Source organism: Prorops nasuta, unplaced genomic scaffold, assembly GCF_024137725.1.
Source record: "Prorops nasuta isolate Cenicafe-Biocafe unplaced genomic scaffold, Cenicafe_Pnas_1.2 PNAS00006, whole genome shotgun sequence".
Classification (NCBI taxonomy): domain Eukaryota; kingdom Metazoa; phylum Arthropoda; class Insecta; order Hymenoptera; family Bethylidae; genus Prorops; species Prorops nasuta.
The window spans coordinates 2,579,677-2,599,177 of NW_027116803.1; the positions used below are offsets into that span (position 1 = coordinate 2,579,677).

The 19,501-nt window shown below is 35.4% G+C and overlaps 1 protein-coding gene across 4 annotated transcripts in view; it reads left to right on the plus strand.

The window, feature by feature from the left end:
* The window catches only part of LOC136774581 (furin-like protease 1), a 104,026-nt gene extending 93,293 nt beyond the window's left edge, over positions 1-10,733 (plus strand). For 3 of the 4 annotated variants that reach the window (XM_066728985.1, XM_066728988.1, XM_066728986.1), the window contains one exon: positions 8,696-10,064. In XM_066728985.1, coding sequence (XP_066585082.1) covers positions 8,696-9,138 — 443 coding nt within the window. In that variant the 3' untranslated portion in view covers positions 9,139-10,064. Of the gene's footprint in view, positions 1-8,695; positions 10,065-10,211 lie in introns of those variants that run through there. The other variant, XM_066728987.1, reaches the window with a different exon arrangement.
* The last annotated feature ends 8,768 nt before the right edge of the window (positions 10,734-19,501 follow it).

A 19,501-nucleotide genomic window follows, 5' to 3' on the forward strand; every position in this document is an offset into this window, starting at 1 on the left:
TTGGAGTTGGAGTTTCATTGGTCAGTGGAAAGATCAGAGGAAGCTGACATTTAGTGCTGTCAAGTTCGATATTTAATTACGCAGCCATTTTGTCGAGATATTTTCAAAGGTAATTAGAAAAGCACTGTGTGAAACTGCCGTTGCATATTATGAGTATTTACAGTAGACAAAAAGTCAAAGTCGAGGTACAGTTGCATACCATGTTAGCCTGAATAGACAACAGTTCCAAGCAAACGTCGCTAACGCTTCAACATTTCTCTGCTAATATACAATTATCCACGAATTCTAAACTCTCGAGATGAAATGGAAATTGCTCAAGCTATCCTTGAGTATTTTAGAACATTGTATTTTAATTTAATCAACTGCAGAAATATTAATTGCAACTAAACTGTGATACAGCAAGGCATTTGAGAGGAAATTTTGATTGAACTTTTCTCGAACGTGATGATAAAATTGGTGTTGAAGCAGGCAAATTTGAAGCAATAAGCACTTTGCCTACTGTTTTCAGGAGTGTAGATAAATTTTCTAACTTTTGTATCGCGTCGCGGGCAGACGTAGCTATGCTTTTCTCGATTCACTGTACTCGTAGGTTCGTAAAGCTTCTAGAACCATTACGATTCTGGAAAGAGACCTCGCGTAAATTTAGTAAAACCGGTGAACGTGCAAGGGTACACCAACGCAGGTGACTGAAAACCAGGCGGGGATCAGCAAACGCCCAACGCTCCTCTACGAGATATAAATGATCCCAACTCAATCTCCTGCTAGACTTTCAACACTTTTTCCTTTGAAAAATAAGTTTTCCCATCTCCATCTCAAACCATTGCATCATTCACGTTTTAATTGATTCCTCGAACGAACAAATTGTCACTGAAATTTCAGCACTGCCGAATGAAAAAATCTAATCGGAGCCTTGGAGTCGATGGATATAGAAATTGCTCAAAAGATATTTACTAATAAATTTAGAACAGCCGCTTACTTAATCGGGATCGAATGCTCGATATTTGTAAATAGTATATTTAGAGACGATCAAGTATAATCACGAGTGAAATTGATGTTGTGCATTGCATGAATAATTTTTTTCTATTATTTTTTGACACATTAGTACCTATAAATTTTTATAGTTCCATTATTTTTTGGAAAATGAATCGAAAGATGTAAACGAACAAACATTCTAAAACTCTTGTACTGACGTAGAATATTTATATAGGTACACAGATTCGGTAGATTTAATGGTTTGGAAGAGACGTCAGTCCATTCTATGGATTAACAAAGTACTTGGTACTTTCTCCTTGCAGTTTCTCAAGTGTGAAAAATTTTACTCTATATTTTAAATGTCGACTTCCTTTTTGATTAATGCTCTCTTGAACTTGGCAACAAAATATATGACACACAGGAATTTTTATACAGAGAAATTTGTATCGAGTGATACAGGTTTTAATTAAAGAAGGCTTTATGGAGGTAAGCGCGTAGGATTTTTCGAAGAAGGAAGAGTAACTTCCGCGAATGCGAATGGAACCCATCGATTGGAAAAGCAGGCATCAATATTGACCGGAAATTTATATAACCGATACAAAGTTTCCGAACGTGCGAGGGTCTCGATCAAAAAGCTTCGTTCGTAATTCACTGTGAAAAAGAAGAGCTGAGCGCAAACGTCAGTTGTGGAAGACATCGAGAAGTTTCCGCAAATAATTTTGCTGTCCGTTCAAGTGACTCAGGTCGGACGAGAAGGGATAAGAGGAGGGATGGAGGGGGGAGGATGGTATACTAGGATAAAAGGGAATCGGGAGTCGGTCGGTCGGCTGGTTGAATAGCTGCTGCACACGATGATGACCTACTTCGTCATAAACAAGTGGCCACACTCGTCAAATTAAAGCACGCAAGCATTTCGTGAATCAGGGAAGAGCCAACCGACGATGTTTTAATGATCTTCATCCATCAAAGATAACTTCCATCCTCCAACTAAAATCAGATTTTCGCGTTTAATTAATCGCGTTGACAGAAGTTCGAACTCACAGCTGAATCTCTTTTCTCTCTCTCTCTCTCTTTTTCTTTTTCTTAACACTTATACTCCTTCAAGTTTGCCCAGCTACAGATCGCAGTAAAAAACTTCACGATTGATACTTGCTAAAAAATTCGGAAGCTCGGATTCACGTGCAATGCTCCAAATCTCAGACTGAAATCTGTCCTATTTTTCAGGCTAGAGATGTAGTATTCTAATCAATTTTGAGTTTAGAAATTTCATTGGTTCAAAGGTGGATTTCCGGCACACAAAGAGTGATTCGATAATTAAAACTTTATTATCATGAAGCTCTATTATGTGTTAATTCGTAAATTAACACATAATCAATTTCCTTGCAAAAAGTTCATGTGTGTTATATGATGAAATTTGATGAAATTTAGTTTACCTGTATTGCAGTATCGTGCTGAAAAGTTAATGAACGTCTGTAACTGAAATATCTCAAAGTGGATTCGTAACAAACCGCCTCCTTCTTTTTAACCTTTACCATTTTGTACTCGCCTTTGATTCGTTTTATGAGTTTTCAACCTGATTGCTGAAGCTTTCGTGATTCAATATTTGCCTCGACTTCCTGTTTTTATATTATCCTTTATCCTCATTGTTATACCTATCCCCTTTCCGTACACCAAGAATATAGTTCCTTCGCGTATTTAATTCACATAGAAACAGTGTCATATTCTTATCATTAGATTAATAGTTTAGGTAAGTTAAAGATCGCTAATCATTGTTTCACGCGAATTTATAGCGGGCTATATTAGTTTGTTAACGATTGTTATTATTATCTTTATATTTCATAATATTGTAATCGAATGCTGAGTAGCACAATACATATGAGATCGTAAATAAATAAAATAATTTGTTCACAATCAATTAACATTGTTCAATGTTTAACATATCAGTTGATTAATTAGTAGTTACTAAGGTGCAATAATAAAGTGTACCACGATTGTGATATTTCAGCAATATTAGCTATTTACTATTAAAGGATTTCACGATTAAACGCTCCACGTGTGAATAGCTGTGAATAACTATTACGAAGCGCTTATATATACTATATAAATATGATTTTATTTGTAAGTCTGTATCGCAATAAGCTTCATCTATTATTTCAATGTCTTCCAGCATATCAACAGTTGTAATCTTTTTAGGATAAATCTAACATCATATCTTTGACAACGAAGTGATTAGGCATTTTGCGAGTGTGATTTAATTATTTCTCTGTGTAATTTATTTGTAGATATTTAATAGACAGTATATAATATTATTAAATAATTAAATAATCGTTTTATATCTACTATATTCCTGGAGCTAAAACGTTAATCGTGAAAAATCGTTTTTTTTACAATTTATAATTATTTTATTTAAATACCAACTGTTCGTGAATTTCTATGAGTACACCAAATATGCGCAGCATTCGATTACAAAATTCTATCCAAATCTTTCCTCTTTTATTTCATTAACATATGTTTATCATTGATCTATTATTCAATTATAAATAGGGAAATTGGCAAATCACTATTATTGTTGTCCCTCTTCAGTTCTGTAGGTTCTATTTACTGCGAAGCGTAGCACAAATATCATGCATTATTCTGATGACTATAGAGAATACAAAACCGCAAACATATATACTGAAAGGTTTCTACTTTTTAGTTACGCCGAAACGTCGCTTTTTAGATTAAATTATCAAATTATTTGTGTACTTAGAAAATACTACGCTTTTCTTCTCTCTTTTCATATCAGGATTATCCGTATCCTTCGTGATTATTTAGTGTGTATTCTTATAATAATAGAATGAGAAAATAATTTATAACATTTCAATTCTTAAATTGTATGGAATGGTGATGTCAAAACAAAAACCACGTCATATCAAGAAACACACGCTAGTTTTAAAGTAAAGATTATATCGGTAATCGCTAATTCTTTTTTTACCCTTTCTTTTTTTTATCTAAGCGAATCGTCCAAGTTGCACGTTAGCCTTCAAGATTCTTTCCAAGCAAATCCATCAAGCGCCTTTCTTGTTGATTGTTTTTCCTAGCCGCCTCAAAATAATGAGATACAAGCCGAAATAGATAAGAGATAAGTTCACCGGTGATAGATTAAGGGTGTTCTCCTACTAGCCTAAACATCGACACAATTACACACACAAACTTTAAATTTGTGTCTAGTTTTGTCAATATTCAGGCTAGTTTGCAAGTACATAAAATATAGGTTAACATTTTAATACTGTAAGGACACAGATCTTTGTTTCATGCCAAAACCCCTCTGAACTGTATCATACACTGTTTTATTCTGCATAAAATGCATAAAAGGCATTAAATATTACCTATTCTGTGCGCATCATGTATGCTGTAAAGATATCCTACTCCATACAGGGTTTTTTTCTAACAACGGCATATGAGATTCGGGTTATTTGACCGCAGCACTTTCTGCTATCAAGTTTAATGAAATCTTAAAGCGCTAATTTTCCTCTCTTTTCGTTTAATAACCTTCGCTGTTCATTATAATTATTATTTTCTCATAACCAGCCTCCCTCACTACTTTTAGTACTAAATTAAACGAAATATAAAATACTGATGTTAGCGCTACAGTCAAATAACACGCGTAGTCAGCTCCTGTAATACCGCCGTTAGAAGAAAAAGACTGTATACATATACATATGTATTATAAAATGTACATATAGGGAAAACCCATATAGGACGTGTAATAATGATACATAAGAACGGAAGAACCGCGTATTTTACATTTTCAACAAGTTTGGCTCGTTTGAAAAACTTGCAAACTGTTTTTACCGCTAGTATTAATTGGAAGAAATATAACATTCACAAGGAGAAAATTTGCTCGAATATGACAAAATGAAAGTACGGACGAATTATAAATAATTATTAGTTTGATTTCTAGAAGTCAATTAAGGCAAAGATTAATGTGATGAACTTTGAGATCTGACTTTATGTATGGTGTAAATGCGAATTGTCAATGTGGAAGATGATTTTTAATGTGATTTCATTCAGGAATAAAATATATCGTTCGAAATGTACAGTACCGGCCAAAGCACGATAGAGCAGTTTGATTTCACATTGGTTACATCTCTCTTGCAACTTCTCCTTAATTTCTCCCTATTCTTATAATCTATTTTGCGTTTTCTGTTGTCTCGTTTGGTAGAGAAACAATTTTTTGAAAGGAAGTTCAATCTTTCTTACAATACATCGTTATTACTTTGTTCTTTTACGTAAAGTACTCCCAAAACTTAAATAGAATAAAGAAAAAACTTTCTTGTAACATTTATCATAGTGATAATTCTAACGGCACTCACCCATGACAATAATCTTTATAAGTAAATAACCGCGCACAAAAGTAGAAAGGCAAAGTTTTTAAGGTGGGTTTCGACTTTTCAAATACTGTACGACACATTTTCTACTTATATTTACGTTTCGTGGCCACATCTTTTACATTCAAATTTTTATCAGAATAACGATGAATTTTTTATCAAATATCATCTCTGTAACCGTGCAGTCCTTAAAAGTTTTTCAACATTATATTTCAGAAAATATGTTTCCAACGAGTTTTTATACAGGATGTTGGTTCGCTCTTTAAATAATCCAATACCCTGCTTGCTCGTTCCTTTGACTTTATAGAAATGGTGTATTGTCTTGAATCACACAGGATTGACATTTTGCAAAATGAATTTAATCCTATTGATAGTAAATAAACCATTTATCGTTAAAATGTCGATTTGTTTATTTGTGTGTAATGTTATAAATAAATAAAATAAGTTTAGCGAGAAACTGAGGGTTGCTTGAAGGTAAAATTAATGGAGGAGAGAATGAAATCTAGAATTGTTCTTTCGTGGATTGGCTAGCCATAACTTTACCTGATGTATCTACTGTAAATGTTTGTATGTAATGTAAAATGTATCGTTACTCGGAGAGGCGACATATCTTAAGTTATATACATACATATAAATATATATATATATATATATATATATATATATATTATAACAAAAGCCCGATGAAAAACTTTCAAGGTGCGATCGCCTCTTGTCTCGATCGAACCCTGAAAAACCGCTCTCCCTTTCGTTTCCCATAGAGATTGGGCGCGCTTTCAAGCTTTTTTCTAAAATTCAACAAGGGAAGAGCGGTAATCGCGTGCTGAATGGTGCGGCGTTTTGACACATACATTTATGTATACATATACATAATATATTATATATAAGCTACCGCAACTCAATGGATAACATATTGTATGCGATATTGAAATTTGTATATCAAGGAAGAATTAAAAAAGGAGAATTTCCTGAATAATTGACAATGATATTTTAATCTCAATCACTTGAAGATAGTAACAAGGTTGGAGAGAGAATTTTATAGATGTATATATTTAACATCTAAATAACTTGTGAAATGAATTTTAAAGTATTATTGGTATTTTTGAGAAAAACTACCAGCATTAATATAGATCCAGACTTGATTAAATAGCGATCGAGTTAGCTGAAATATAAAGCAATTAAACTGCATGGAATAATTTCAACATTTTGCTGTATATTTTGCTATAATCACTTATCAATGAATGTCACTTAATAATTTTCTCTCTTTGAACAAGCTTTTGAAGGCTCTGAAATTTGCACCCGCTCTTAGTCTCTTCACTTTTTTCAAATAATTTTCAATATGAAATCAGCATCTGCAAATGGTTAAAAAATATTCAATTTGCTAGCATCTCTATTTGTTAATTGTCAAATTGGTTGGAAATGGAATAACTGAAAATATAAATTGAAATGACTGAAAGATTGGATTGCCAATCTAAACTTTTCATTATAACAGAAATTGCCTGCATATTATTTATTCTGTGCAAGTCTATTGAAAGATTTGATATGAGAAAAAAATGTAATTATTAAAACTTAACATTTCTTGTCTTTGATTAACATTTTAATAGATCGATTTACAATAATGTAACTACATCATCAAAAGTTTAAAAACATTATTTAACCTTTTGCTGCGAGATAACGTCATTAATCAACCAGCCGGTAATAATTCTCAGATATTTGACGATTAGCCTGTGCAGACACCCTCAAATTGAACGCTGCACAATTGGGAGCTGCAATGAACTGTTGGGTGTTTAAGATTTACGTGCAGCGGCAACTGCAGTGATTCAGCTTGAGTTATTAATGGAAGTAATTTTGGGCATACATGGTTTTGGGCTGTAAAAGAGTTTACGAAAGTTTCAAATATGTTCTCTGTCCTATAGTCTTTATACTATTATCATTTTTCACCAGAATTACCTATACCATTGCTTAGCTCAAGAATTTTCGTAAAATTTGTTGTTATCAGCATTATGCAATTTATAAAAATTCAACTCATATTGTATATTGTAAATCTCGTTTTATTTGTTCTTGTGGTTGTCTAAAAAGCTAGGAAAACTAGAGTTGGTATTATTGATATAATAGGACCAAAAGCAATAAGTTCGAGAAGAATTTCAATAAATATGAGATAATTAGAAAAAGGATCAAAAAGAAAAAACATATAAAATAATTATGTCGAGCTGGTGCGTGTCGCTTTATCCTTTCCAGTCCAAAGCAGGTTGACAAAACGTATTTAGGTACTTATTGGGGTCTCCATGGGCGAGTTGCGGTGCGGATTTTCTCAGCCCAGCCACCACCACCACCACCATCATCACCACATCCACATCCACTACCACACACGTACAACTAATAAAAAGACCTATCCCTGATCGCTTCACCAGCACGGTGAGTCTTAATTCTTCTTTGTTCTATATTTTTTCCAATTTAACCCTTTCAATTGCCAGCACTAAATGATATATGAAGTTTTCCACGTTTTACTTCGCAACTGTAACTTGTCATACCATGCCAATTAGTTGACTTATTAAAACTTTAATTGATTTCCTATATCATTTTTTATCGCTGCAATTACTTTAATCGTTTAAGTCTATGAATGTTTGCATGTCTTTTTATGTTGCTATTAGCTTTCTTTCTAAGCTTGTGCCTGTGAGAGAAATCTTTTTTCGCTTAAAATCTCACTGATACTATAGTTTTGCTTCTCTGCTGAATCCATATTTTGTTTGAAAATGTTCTCTCTTAAGTCGTTTTATAAAATTGTATATACATTTCTCATGGATTTTTATTCCGTTGCTTTTGTATCTACCTCTGCACGTACTTCATTTAATACATTCTCTTTGTAATTTCTACTAATTAGCATGTAGTTCGTTAAGCATTCGAAGTTATTTTTAGAAAAAGCAAAGAATAGGAAAATCGAAATATTTTTGTAGTATTTCAAAACACCGGAACAAATGTATTTGGTACGTGTGATTATTGTCATACACGAATGCTTTTAATAGACCTAACGAAAACAATGCAAAAACCATTTCTTTGTATACGAAGGAAAACGGTAGAATTTACAGCAAATGTTAAAAATCGAGGTCACAGGCAATAGCACACAGAATTACCGTAGTTATACTACATAAAAGTGCCAAGGTAGAGCAGATTTGGTAACAAGAAAACATATTAGACGGACAAACAGAAAAGCTGAAGAAACAAGACGGAACAAGACGAGACTGTAAAAGCGAAAACATGAAGATAGTGGAAATAATTAAAGACGTAAAAACAAAGGAAAAAGAAGGAGAGGTAGAAAAAAGAAACTGGCGTGAACGTGGTGTATAATTTTTCAGAGTGTTTGCGGAACGAGTATCTCCATGATGGCCTCTGCGTATCCCGATGTCCCGAGGGCACATACGCTCTACGCGACAAGAAAAAAGGGGCCTGTGCCACCTGCCATTATTCCTGCTATTCGTGTTCCGGACCCGTAGACACTGACTGCACGTCTTGCCACGAGGACGCCGAGCTCCTGTCAACCGGAATTGGGATGTCCCAGTGCGTATCTTCCTCCCTCACCTGGAAAATACAATCTTCAGTTTGGTTCTACAGACTGACCATTCTCTTCGTCGCCAATTCCATCCTCCTCCTAGGAATCGCAGCTTGTCTCGTCTACTTTTGCTACTTTAAAAAGTCTGGTACCTCTTACGCTTACTCCAAGGTCAAGTATACGATTGACGGAGAGACCGGTCAGGATACCGACCAACTGCAGGAAAATGCTCTCTCGGATAGCGACTAAATCCTTATTGATGCTGCGAAGGACCTTGTTAATGCAGGAAGAAAATTGATTTCCAGATTTAAAGCATCGTTCGATGAATATGCAACAATGCTTTGCAATTAAGTAGTATAACATGTATAAATAATGTAAATTATTTTCATGCAAACTGGACGCGCTGTGCATTAATAATCACGAGGAGCCTTACGTACTATATTTGATAAATTTTACTAAGCTGAGACTATAATATAGAGTTGTCGAGCAACAACGACATTATTGATTTTAATATTCAACTTGGAAAAGTATCAAGTATTGAACTGTAGTGAATTAAATAAAGTAACGCGTGTGATAAATTGGTAGATGTACGATATATAGAAAGACTATTATTTCCCAATGTTATATATATATTATTTTAATTTTAATTTTTCAATATATTCATTGCTAATAAGTTTTATAATATGCGATGTACCCGTCAAACTGATTATGATAAAAAGATAAGTTTCAGTCATTGCTATATCGATGTGTCTTTGTTTATTATAAATCTAAGGTTCCTTATACTGTAAATAATATAATACAAGAAAACTATTATAAGTGAGCGGTACCTCTTTTTATATAAAATACTGTATTGTAATGTTACCGACACTACATATGTATATCTTAAATCGATAGGTTCCTAATAATTAAGCTCATAGAAGCATACTAAGGTTAATACTTGATACTCTATTCCTGCAATAAATATAGAAATGTTGACTTTAATAATTAAATATTTTCTATAGATATGTTATTACACTTTACAAATGAATACACACGACATTTTGTAAATGTTATATACATAACGATTATATTTTTATAGCCTCGTAACATTGATTTACCTCATTATCATAAAATATGTGATTGTTAAAGTGATTTGCTTTATAGTTTAATGATTGTAATAAACGAAACATCACATAAATTATTGTTATAAATATTAAAGTATTAATAAAATATTTATTAAAATTGTGTTGATTACCCTTATTGAAAAACCATTTTTTTTTTTTTTTTTTAATTGGAAAACCGAGTAGAGTGTATTAACAACTTTTTTTTTTAATAATTTTCAGTTTGACATGCGATTGGAACTGGAATAGTACAGATAGATGAAAAATGGTAAATAGTACAGTCCTGTGGAAATAAACATCGAGAGAAACATTTAGCCTTTATTTCTTGGTGAAACCCGATTAGCTCTTGTGAAAAAATGTATTTTCAATCAAATGGAAACTTGACGATCATTGTCACTAATTATTTGATAGTGAAGGGCCATTGATAAATTAGTTTAAAGCGAGCAGCTCAGTCATTGCTGATATATAAACGATATTCGCTCATGCAAGCTGGTTATAACAACAGACCCGCATGTCAATGTTCACTGATTGGGAATTCATCGAGAGATTAATTGATGATGATTACTAAAACAATCCAAGATCTTGAGCATAGTATATCTTATACTTTGAAATATAATATATGTAACTTATAAATTCACTTAATTTGTTATAAACTATATTATCGAATCTTAGTTTCCAAAATTATTGTAAAGTTCGTTTTCCCATTAAATAAATGTTACTTTGGAAACAAAGCTTGCAATCGAAGACAGTGAAAAGTCTCCTTCTCTATTCCTACGCAGACTACATATCTACCTCTGCATTCTCGTAAAAATAAGGCAAATAGGGACTTAAGTGCCATTTCGCGTTCGCTGCGACTATAGAACGTGTTATCCTTTCTAAAGCGAGCTAAAGCGTAAAGTCAATCGTGTATGATCTTGTGGAGCTAGACTTCCTTCATCCTAACGCAAAATATCGAAAAACCATTCACTACTTTTTTTTGTAAATTGTCTTCAGTGGCGTATTATTTTCACCAGTGAATGCTTTGTAACTTTAAAGCCATAAAATTATCTTAATATCCCCCAATATCGATTTTTGCATGTATACGTAAAGGAAGGACTTTTCGAAAAAATAAGAAAAAAATCTTGCAAGTAGAGTTTTGAACAAACCACCATGTTGGAGCACTCGCGTAACTTTGATAATTCAACACAATCCAAATCGTGCGTGAATATAGTATCTATTACACATTCAAATCTGATTCTCCGAAATTCATCAAAGTCTTAAGGAAGCAAGTAAAAATAAAGCTTTTTTTTTATAGAACTAAGGAATAGGAAGTGAAATACGGAAACTTTTCGTTCCTCGATGTTGCTTTTAGTATTAGACCGGATGCTGGAATATAGGTATAAGGATCGCGGCAAAATTTGGATTCGTGCCAAACGCATATGTAGCCGAAGACAGTCTTGGAGTATTTACCTTCTTTTTATTCCACGCGGAAGAGGCAAGAGGAGAAGATCCTTGGAAGAAAGCACAAATGGACAAAAACCGAAAGCGACATGGAAGAGGCAGAAAGAGGTAAGGTAAAGAATGAAGAAAAACTTTTGGTAAAACAGAAACAAAGAGAAAAAACATACTGTATCAAAAATAAATTAGTAAGAGTGAAATAAACTTTCGTGCCGAGTCAATTAGCCGTTAGAAATTCATCTAGCATGAATATGCATTCCTGTATTTTAATTTTGGTATTATGAATAGCTTGAATAATACAACTGCAGGTAATTAGGCAGAGTTTAAGAGAGAAGAACAAGACTGGCCGAGACAATGGGAAATATTAATGTCCCTGTGCGATATATGAAACACGAGGGGCGAATTCGCGCAAAGATAAATGTGAAGAACAGAGTAAATCTGGGTAGTAAGCAGGGATTCAAGATAGCTGGAACGACGTACGACGTATACTGATGCTGGAAATTTCGTAGGTGTCGTATCGCGAGTAGAGTTTACAGTAAGTTAGTCCAGCAAATACTGATATCGCTGTGAGAAGGATTCGTATTAGAAATGGAACGGACGAATGATAATGGGACAATGAGAGTTTCCACTGTAGAAGGGGCCATTCGGCTATTTACATTTGCGGTATGCATTGCACATTCAATACACAGCTAAATGACTACGCGTTTACAACTAAGAATACTCATCACGCGGTTGCCGTTCATCAGAGGAAGCCTCAAGCCCGGAAATGGAAACGAAGTTTCCGCACCGGTGACGTGGGGGGGTTTCACAACTGCGCGAAACTATGAAATAGTGCGAGATGCTTACTCGAAACTATGTAATAATCCAATTTACCTCGTAACATTTTGGCAATTCGCTCTAGCGACACTGCCAGTTAAAATATACTCTTATCTTATTGTCGTCTACTCTGTTTGAGGTAATGATCATTGAAATTATTATACGCGTTTCAATGGTGCAGCAGGGTGCTCTACGCGTTGAGTTGTAAAAACGCAATTTCTCATAAACGCAACATACGATATGTAGGTTGATCGACGTACTATAGTTATTGTCTCGAAATAATAGGATCTCCCCAACTATCCAATGATATTATCGCAAAAATTGTCGACGCTTGTATCAATGGGTGTGTCGCTGATAAGATTCTTTCCCATGGAGACCTATTTTGCAAAAATTCAGATAGAGTGGAAGTTTTTTCATCCATTTTAGATGAAGACCGTCTTATTGGGAGCGAGCTGCTCAAGGTTCACTTGACATTGCCGAAACAGACGAGGAATGGGTAAAGATTGAAATGGAAGAAGGAAAGTATGAACTGGAGGCAACGCTGAGTTATTCAATAGCTCGCATGAAACGCGCACGTGCCCTAAGTCGAACCCCAAGAGGCTCGTATCAGTCCCCAATCCCTCGCACACCACACCCCGTCTCACTATATTTCGCCAAGGTATTGTGATACCGAAACGTAGTTTGCAAATCTCCCTGTTGACTGAGATCTCCCTGTGGCCTGCATCCTCCCCTAGAGCAACTAATCTTCCAACACGGTTCTACACTATCCTTGCTAGATGCAAAAATAACCCGAAAACTATTTATCTCGGGAATTCACTTACTCGTACAATCGCTGAAAGAAAATCTTCTCTTTTTGCTCCCTTCCAAAGCTCCGCTGCATCTTGCTTTTGTCAATCCTACAATTCTCTGCTTCTTTTCCTAAGCAACATTTTTTCATTAGGCGACTCGGATTCTGGAGCTCATTGGAGGCTTTTGTGAATGCAGAATCGGAGTGGATTTCGACTCTGATTTACTGAGAAAGTTATTGGATTTCCTGTTATTCCGAGGTGGATAATTGAATGTTGCGCATGAAACGTAAAGTAGCCACTCGGAAAATCATATGCCTAATAAATACATCGTTTATGAAAATGGTCAGAAGCTTATTCGCGATGATTGGACTCGCGCAATTTTGGTAATAGAACGGCTTTCGGCTAATTGATGGTGGAAATCCTAAAGAGATTATAAGCTACTAGAACGGAGCATCGAAATAACTAACAATTTGGCGTTACCACGTTTGGATTTCATGGGCAGGTAATAAAATACTTGTCCGTGTTCAGAAATACGAGTGGCTTTAGAAAAAACGACGACTGGCCTTATTGAAAATATTATATACAAGAGCGAGAGACGAAAAATCCAAATTTCACAAAAGGTATATGTTTTTATCCCGAAGCTAACCAGTCCAATTACCCTGGACTAATTATAACTATGGTTGCCAAACTATTTTCAAGCCCTTCGTGAGGACGATAAATGCAATATTATGCACCCCACCCACCTCGTTATAAACTTCGGTTACTTCGAATAACAAGCATATAGGATAAGGTTACGACATACCGATATCATGTTTTATGGCTTATTGGTTTTACGAGTCCTAGAATACTATAGGAGTCACGCGTATATAACTTTTCAATGGCGGATACTCGTTATATTTATCTAGATTGCGTAAACGTCGTAGCTTAGAATCTTGAGTATAAAGTTAGGATATGTTATAGGAATTTCAAAAAAAAAAATCATACAGTTTACTGGGAGCAATCCAAGAATGAATGCTGAGATACCGAAGAAAAGCTGGAGTTTCAGGGAGGAAATGGAGACGCTGGGTTGGGGTGAAAGGGAAGAAAAAAGGACAGATTCCGTCAGTGTGGTTAGTAACTTTTCCGATAGAGAGATCTTTCTAGTTCACAAGCTCGCTCGAAGATTTTACATAACAAATTGCACTTTCTCTGGATTACATTTCTGCAGTACTCAAAAGTGGTAAGGAAGGTATGGTTTGGAAAGTCTGCGAGCAACTTGTTCCAATATCGCGCAGCATTATTTCTTTGCGTATCTGCTGTGACGCGAAGGGTGGAAAGAGGTCTGAGGAGAATATATAGAGATATGGCTGGCTTCCTGTTTCTTTTATCGGAGCGTCTATATAGAAGACAGCGCTCGTACATACATCAGACCTGCGCTTCGGTTCAACCCTGCCCTAGCTGCTTCCTGTCGCGGACATCTCGCATACCTAACTCACTTCAAAGGTGGCCAACTAACGCACCTACCATACACGAAATGTCTCGCTACGCTGATTTATGCTGTTCGACGTTGCCGTCTAACAACCCGAGACGTCCAATAACCAACTGGGAGCGAGGGAATCCTGGGACCTCGTGTCCTACAGGAAGACATTCGTAAAGAAAAATTGTAATCTAACACGCTGCAAAACCCCTACAGCCATACATACTTCTCAGTATATTTGAAATTTTATACCATTTTTCATTTAACACGTAATGTACGGACTGCATGGAGAAATTCTTGCCACGTGTAATTTGTATAAATATTTAATTCCATCCTTCTTTCATAATACGTATATAGATAAATTGAATTGAAATCCACACATTGCGTAAATCTTGATAGAAATTCGACACGAATTTTTGCGAATAATATTTGCATGTGTTTGCAATAATTAAAGCAGAATATTATGTTACCATCTCGAAAGATAACTGAAAACTCTTGTAATCCTCTTAGGTACGACACGTGGTGGACAAACAAAATAATTGACGAGCAACAGAGATTGCCTTTAATACAATCATTTCCTGCGGTCCTTTTCGCAAAATATGTTAAGCAAGAGTTATCTTATTAATCGCAATCGAGTTTCATGCACACCTGATGGAATCCCGATAGTTGAAGCAAATTGCATGCTCGAATTTCAGGCCCAGTCATCCCTGGTAACTTAAAGGAATCAATAAACATATCAGTTTACTTAGCACAGATCTGAACGGTATAGGATATTACTCAGAAGGGCCTCTTGAACTTCGACCGTGGGAGCCAACCAATAAGCGCCCAGCACGCTCGTACTTCGGTTCGAACTTCCCAGCTAACGGCAAACTTCCAATTTACTTTGCGTCCTTGAATTGTTTACCAAAGAAATTATCAATTTACTATAATTGCGATCGATGCTAATTGACCGAGCCGCTAGCTTCATAATTCCAAGCAAACAGTCATATGTAGCAGAAGTAACAAATTTATTAACGCATCGGCGCTCGTAGCTGGTCTCTAAAATGCTGAATAATAGAATACACCGTACCAATTATTCATTTATATTTCTCAAGCGTATAACAAAACAATTAGAGTTTTGGTCAAACAGAGTAGATCGCTAGGCTATTCCTGTAAAATTTAATGAATAGAGCACAGAGCAAAAAGCTTGACACAATAACCTGGTATAAACGGTAGACGACAAGGCACCCTTATTGGATGCTTGTATGAAACAATAGAATTAGCTTCTGCGCACAAGGTATTAAAGAGTTAGGAAGGGTTGAATGCAACCCTTTCTCTGCTCACATATGAAGAATGCCAGAACACAGTCCAATGAATCAAGATTCCATCCTCCTCTCAGTGCGCTGGAAATTAAGCTAATTGCGTGGAAGGTAGTCGAAGAAATTGCTCATTGCTAATTTATAGTTTCCTCGAAATTTCTCAACTCCTATGGTTGTATAAGTATATATGTATATATATCTTGATTACGATATACACGGAGGCATCTTTTATGCACAAGTTTGATATTAGGGATAGTTGTGTGCAAATTATTATTATTACAGATTTAAAAGACTAGATTTTTCTTCAGGTACTACTCTAGAAGCTTGTTACTTAACTCACCCTTATTCGTTCATTAGATTTTGGCTTGACCGTTATGCAGAAGACACCCTGCAAATTTACCGTGTAATATATGTATGAGCCTGTATGCATTGCGTACACGCAAGACCAACCATGTTAGTTTTCGAGAGTTCATTATAAGCTGGATATACCCAACCCTCACCCTCTCTTTCCACTCTTTCGCAGTCCGCGGCTCACTTCAGTCCTCCTCTTCCGTTTTTACCTTATTAAAAAAAGGAAATTACTTATTTTTCACAAATCTCGCTTCTCCTCAAACGTGGCATACGGTTATATTAATATTCCTGTCCTAGGAAGCCAGATATCTATAAAAGGAACAGTAGGATTAAATTGGGATTACTGGAAAATAATAGCACAGTGCTGAATGATTTGTATCAAGCTGCATATAATAGTGCTAACGGTGTATTGCGGTTTAAGCGCCTTAATGATGCATGTTTAAGCCGAGGGTGTCGATCAGTGCGCAGACAGTAATCAGAATATAATGAGAATAGCGTGTCCAGCTCCAATTTTAATCAATGTTTAGTCGAAATTAACCTAGTCAATTAAACGCCTTGTCTGGCAACGAAGGGTCATAGGCCAGCTCTACTCGCAGCAACATCGCTTGTGGATGGTAATTAGAAATAGCGGACCGCCCAACCACCTCCATGCATCTCCACCTTCTTGCGAGCCCTGTATGTCAACGGCATAAAATTAATTATCGTCATGGATTCTTGTTGCTTGCTCACTCTCTCTCTCTCTCTCTCTCTCTCTCTCTCTCTCTCTCTCTTGTATTTACTTTTCCTTTCATCGTACTTTCGCCCCATTTTTATTCAGTTTCGTCGCACTGGTCTTTTCGAAAATCAAGAACCAGTCGAGAGCTACGCAAGGTTTAGTATAGTTTTGATAGAAAATATATGCTAAAAATTTTCTACGGTTTGCATCACGTAATAAGCCATAAATAGAGCTGAATACAGCAAAGTTGGCGCAAACGATTAAACCTTATTTCCTTATTTTCTTTATACGTAAAGTTGGTTTTTTAAGGAAGCAAAGTAAAGTTTACGCGATACCTTATTACGCCGCCACGGTAGGTTTGGAATAAAGTGTGATACGATTAAAACTGTTTTTTCCTTAAAAATTAAATTCGAATATCAGCGAGCGTGTTCATTTCCCGTAATAGGAACCGTTGAAAAGAAGTGTAAAATTGTATATAGAGTGCAAGATGCTAACTTTAATTTATCGCAATATGAGAATTCTATTTAACTGAATGGATTTTTGGTTAAAGCTGGATCCCATCTACATATATACAGTTAATATTCGAAGTGCTTACCAAACGAAGCTCTTATGCATAGGTATTTCGGAAAGCTTGTGTTGGAGACGAGGGCAAGGTCGCATAGGGCATTTGCTTGTAAAGAGAATGCTCGGAAATGGGCAGAGTCTGAGATAAGTGAGAGATAAAGGGAAGTCAGGATGGATCCACGACACTGGCAATTGACTTGGTGGAGATTGGATGAGGTGCATATTAACCTCCCAGCGAACTTCTACCAACGTCAGCACAAGCCCAACTTATACTATATTTACCGCTTTTCGCAACCAACGAAAGTGCTAAGAGATTTGCCCGACAGCCACAGAATTTTAAGCGGAAAATCTTATGCAAAAGCAAACTGCCATAAATCTATATTATAAACGAAAGCATGCTGTTGCATATAACATATAAACTGATGTGTACTACATTTACTATAATATATTAAATAATCGGAGCAATTTGTAGACAAAGCAATTGTTTCCACGTAGTATGCTATATTTATACCAGCTTCAGTGCATAAATTGGTAAATAGATTTTTAATCTATTATAGAGAGAGTCAAAGCAGAAAATAAAAAAAAACCGCATGGTAATTGAGCAGTTAGAATAGTAATTCCTCTGTAAGAGCATGTTGGATCACATTGGGGGATTGTCTCTGGTCGAGTAAGATCCTCTGTGGCTAACCGTGGCTCAGTAACCCGTGTTCGAAGAACGTTCAATGTGCTTTCTCACGAAATCCTTCTCTTTTCCGGTCTACAGCACCGCGGAATTTTACCTCAGTTTTCCGACCTCTACGAGGTACTGCGCGCGTATTATATGTGTGTTCAAAGATGTGTGTGAGCGTATGCTACGTTTATATGTAGGAGTATCGTTTTACCGACGATTAAATGAATTCTGGATTAATCCGCATTTCGCACCAAACGTTTCTCGCTTGGCGAATAATAATTAATAGATTTAGCGCATAGGTTTGGTTAAAGTAATTTGGGTAAGTTTGTTGAAATTATTCGGATCAATCTAAGCTATTTAGCACTTTGGTCGTGTGGTGCATATATTAAACCCGCGTACCTAGCAACAGTAGGCGCTTCGTTTCCGGTGCAGAATCAATTTCCGTTCTGTAAATAGGCGCAGGATACTTCGATTTCTGTCATAAATGGCTAGGAATGTATTAATACTCTCTCGAATCAAGGCTTCCTCAAACGTGTATTAAAATTAAATTAACACTCTATATAGTAAATAAAAAAATATGACTCTTTACTGATAACTGTTGATAATAATAAATATTGTAAGAAGTTGTTAAATTTAATAATAACATTTGGTTATTCATCCTTCTTATACTTCATTCCATGGTAATTATTGGTGTTTCTTAGTTCAAATCTAAATAAGTTCCACCACAGGAAAAATTAATATAATGAAAACACGTTACTTGATATTTATTTGATTACGCGCCATTGGTAATACAAATAATACGAGAGAAAAAACTGTAGCATTATCGAGAAAAAACAAAATTAAAATTAACAATCAACATTCCTTTTTATTTAATTTCGATTAATCGACGTATCACGTCGATAATTTTAAGTGCTAATACATCTTCATTTCGGAAAATAAAATTTATTGTCAGTTCGTTCTGGCCTTCAAAATGTTTGTAATAATATTCTAAAATTACTGTTTTCTTTTTCACCAAATTTTTAGTAATGGGTGTTTGTAAAAAATACATGAAAAGCTCATCCTTCCTCGGAATGAAGGGACCAATATATGCATGGCCTGGATGGAGCTTTATAACATTTATAGCCCTAATAGTAGCAATTGGTTTATTTTCCTACAAATATATTTATGTACGTATGAAGAAAAATAGTCACTCTCTACCTTTCCTCTGGCAACACTTTATTTAAATTTTAAAACTAATTTGTACACGCTTTGCAGAAAGCTTCTCGGTAAAATGCTGCAAAGTTCTAAAGTGATCAAAAGTATGGTTATAACATCACATATGATATTGAAACTATGAAGCTAATATTTACTACGGAAGATTTATATCTCATTTTCTGTTATTCTTCTTAGACCCATCCTTTCATCCCGTCTTACATAA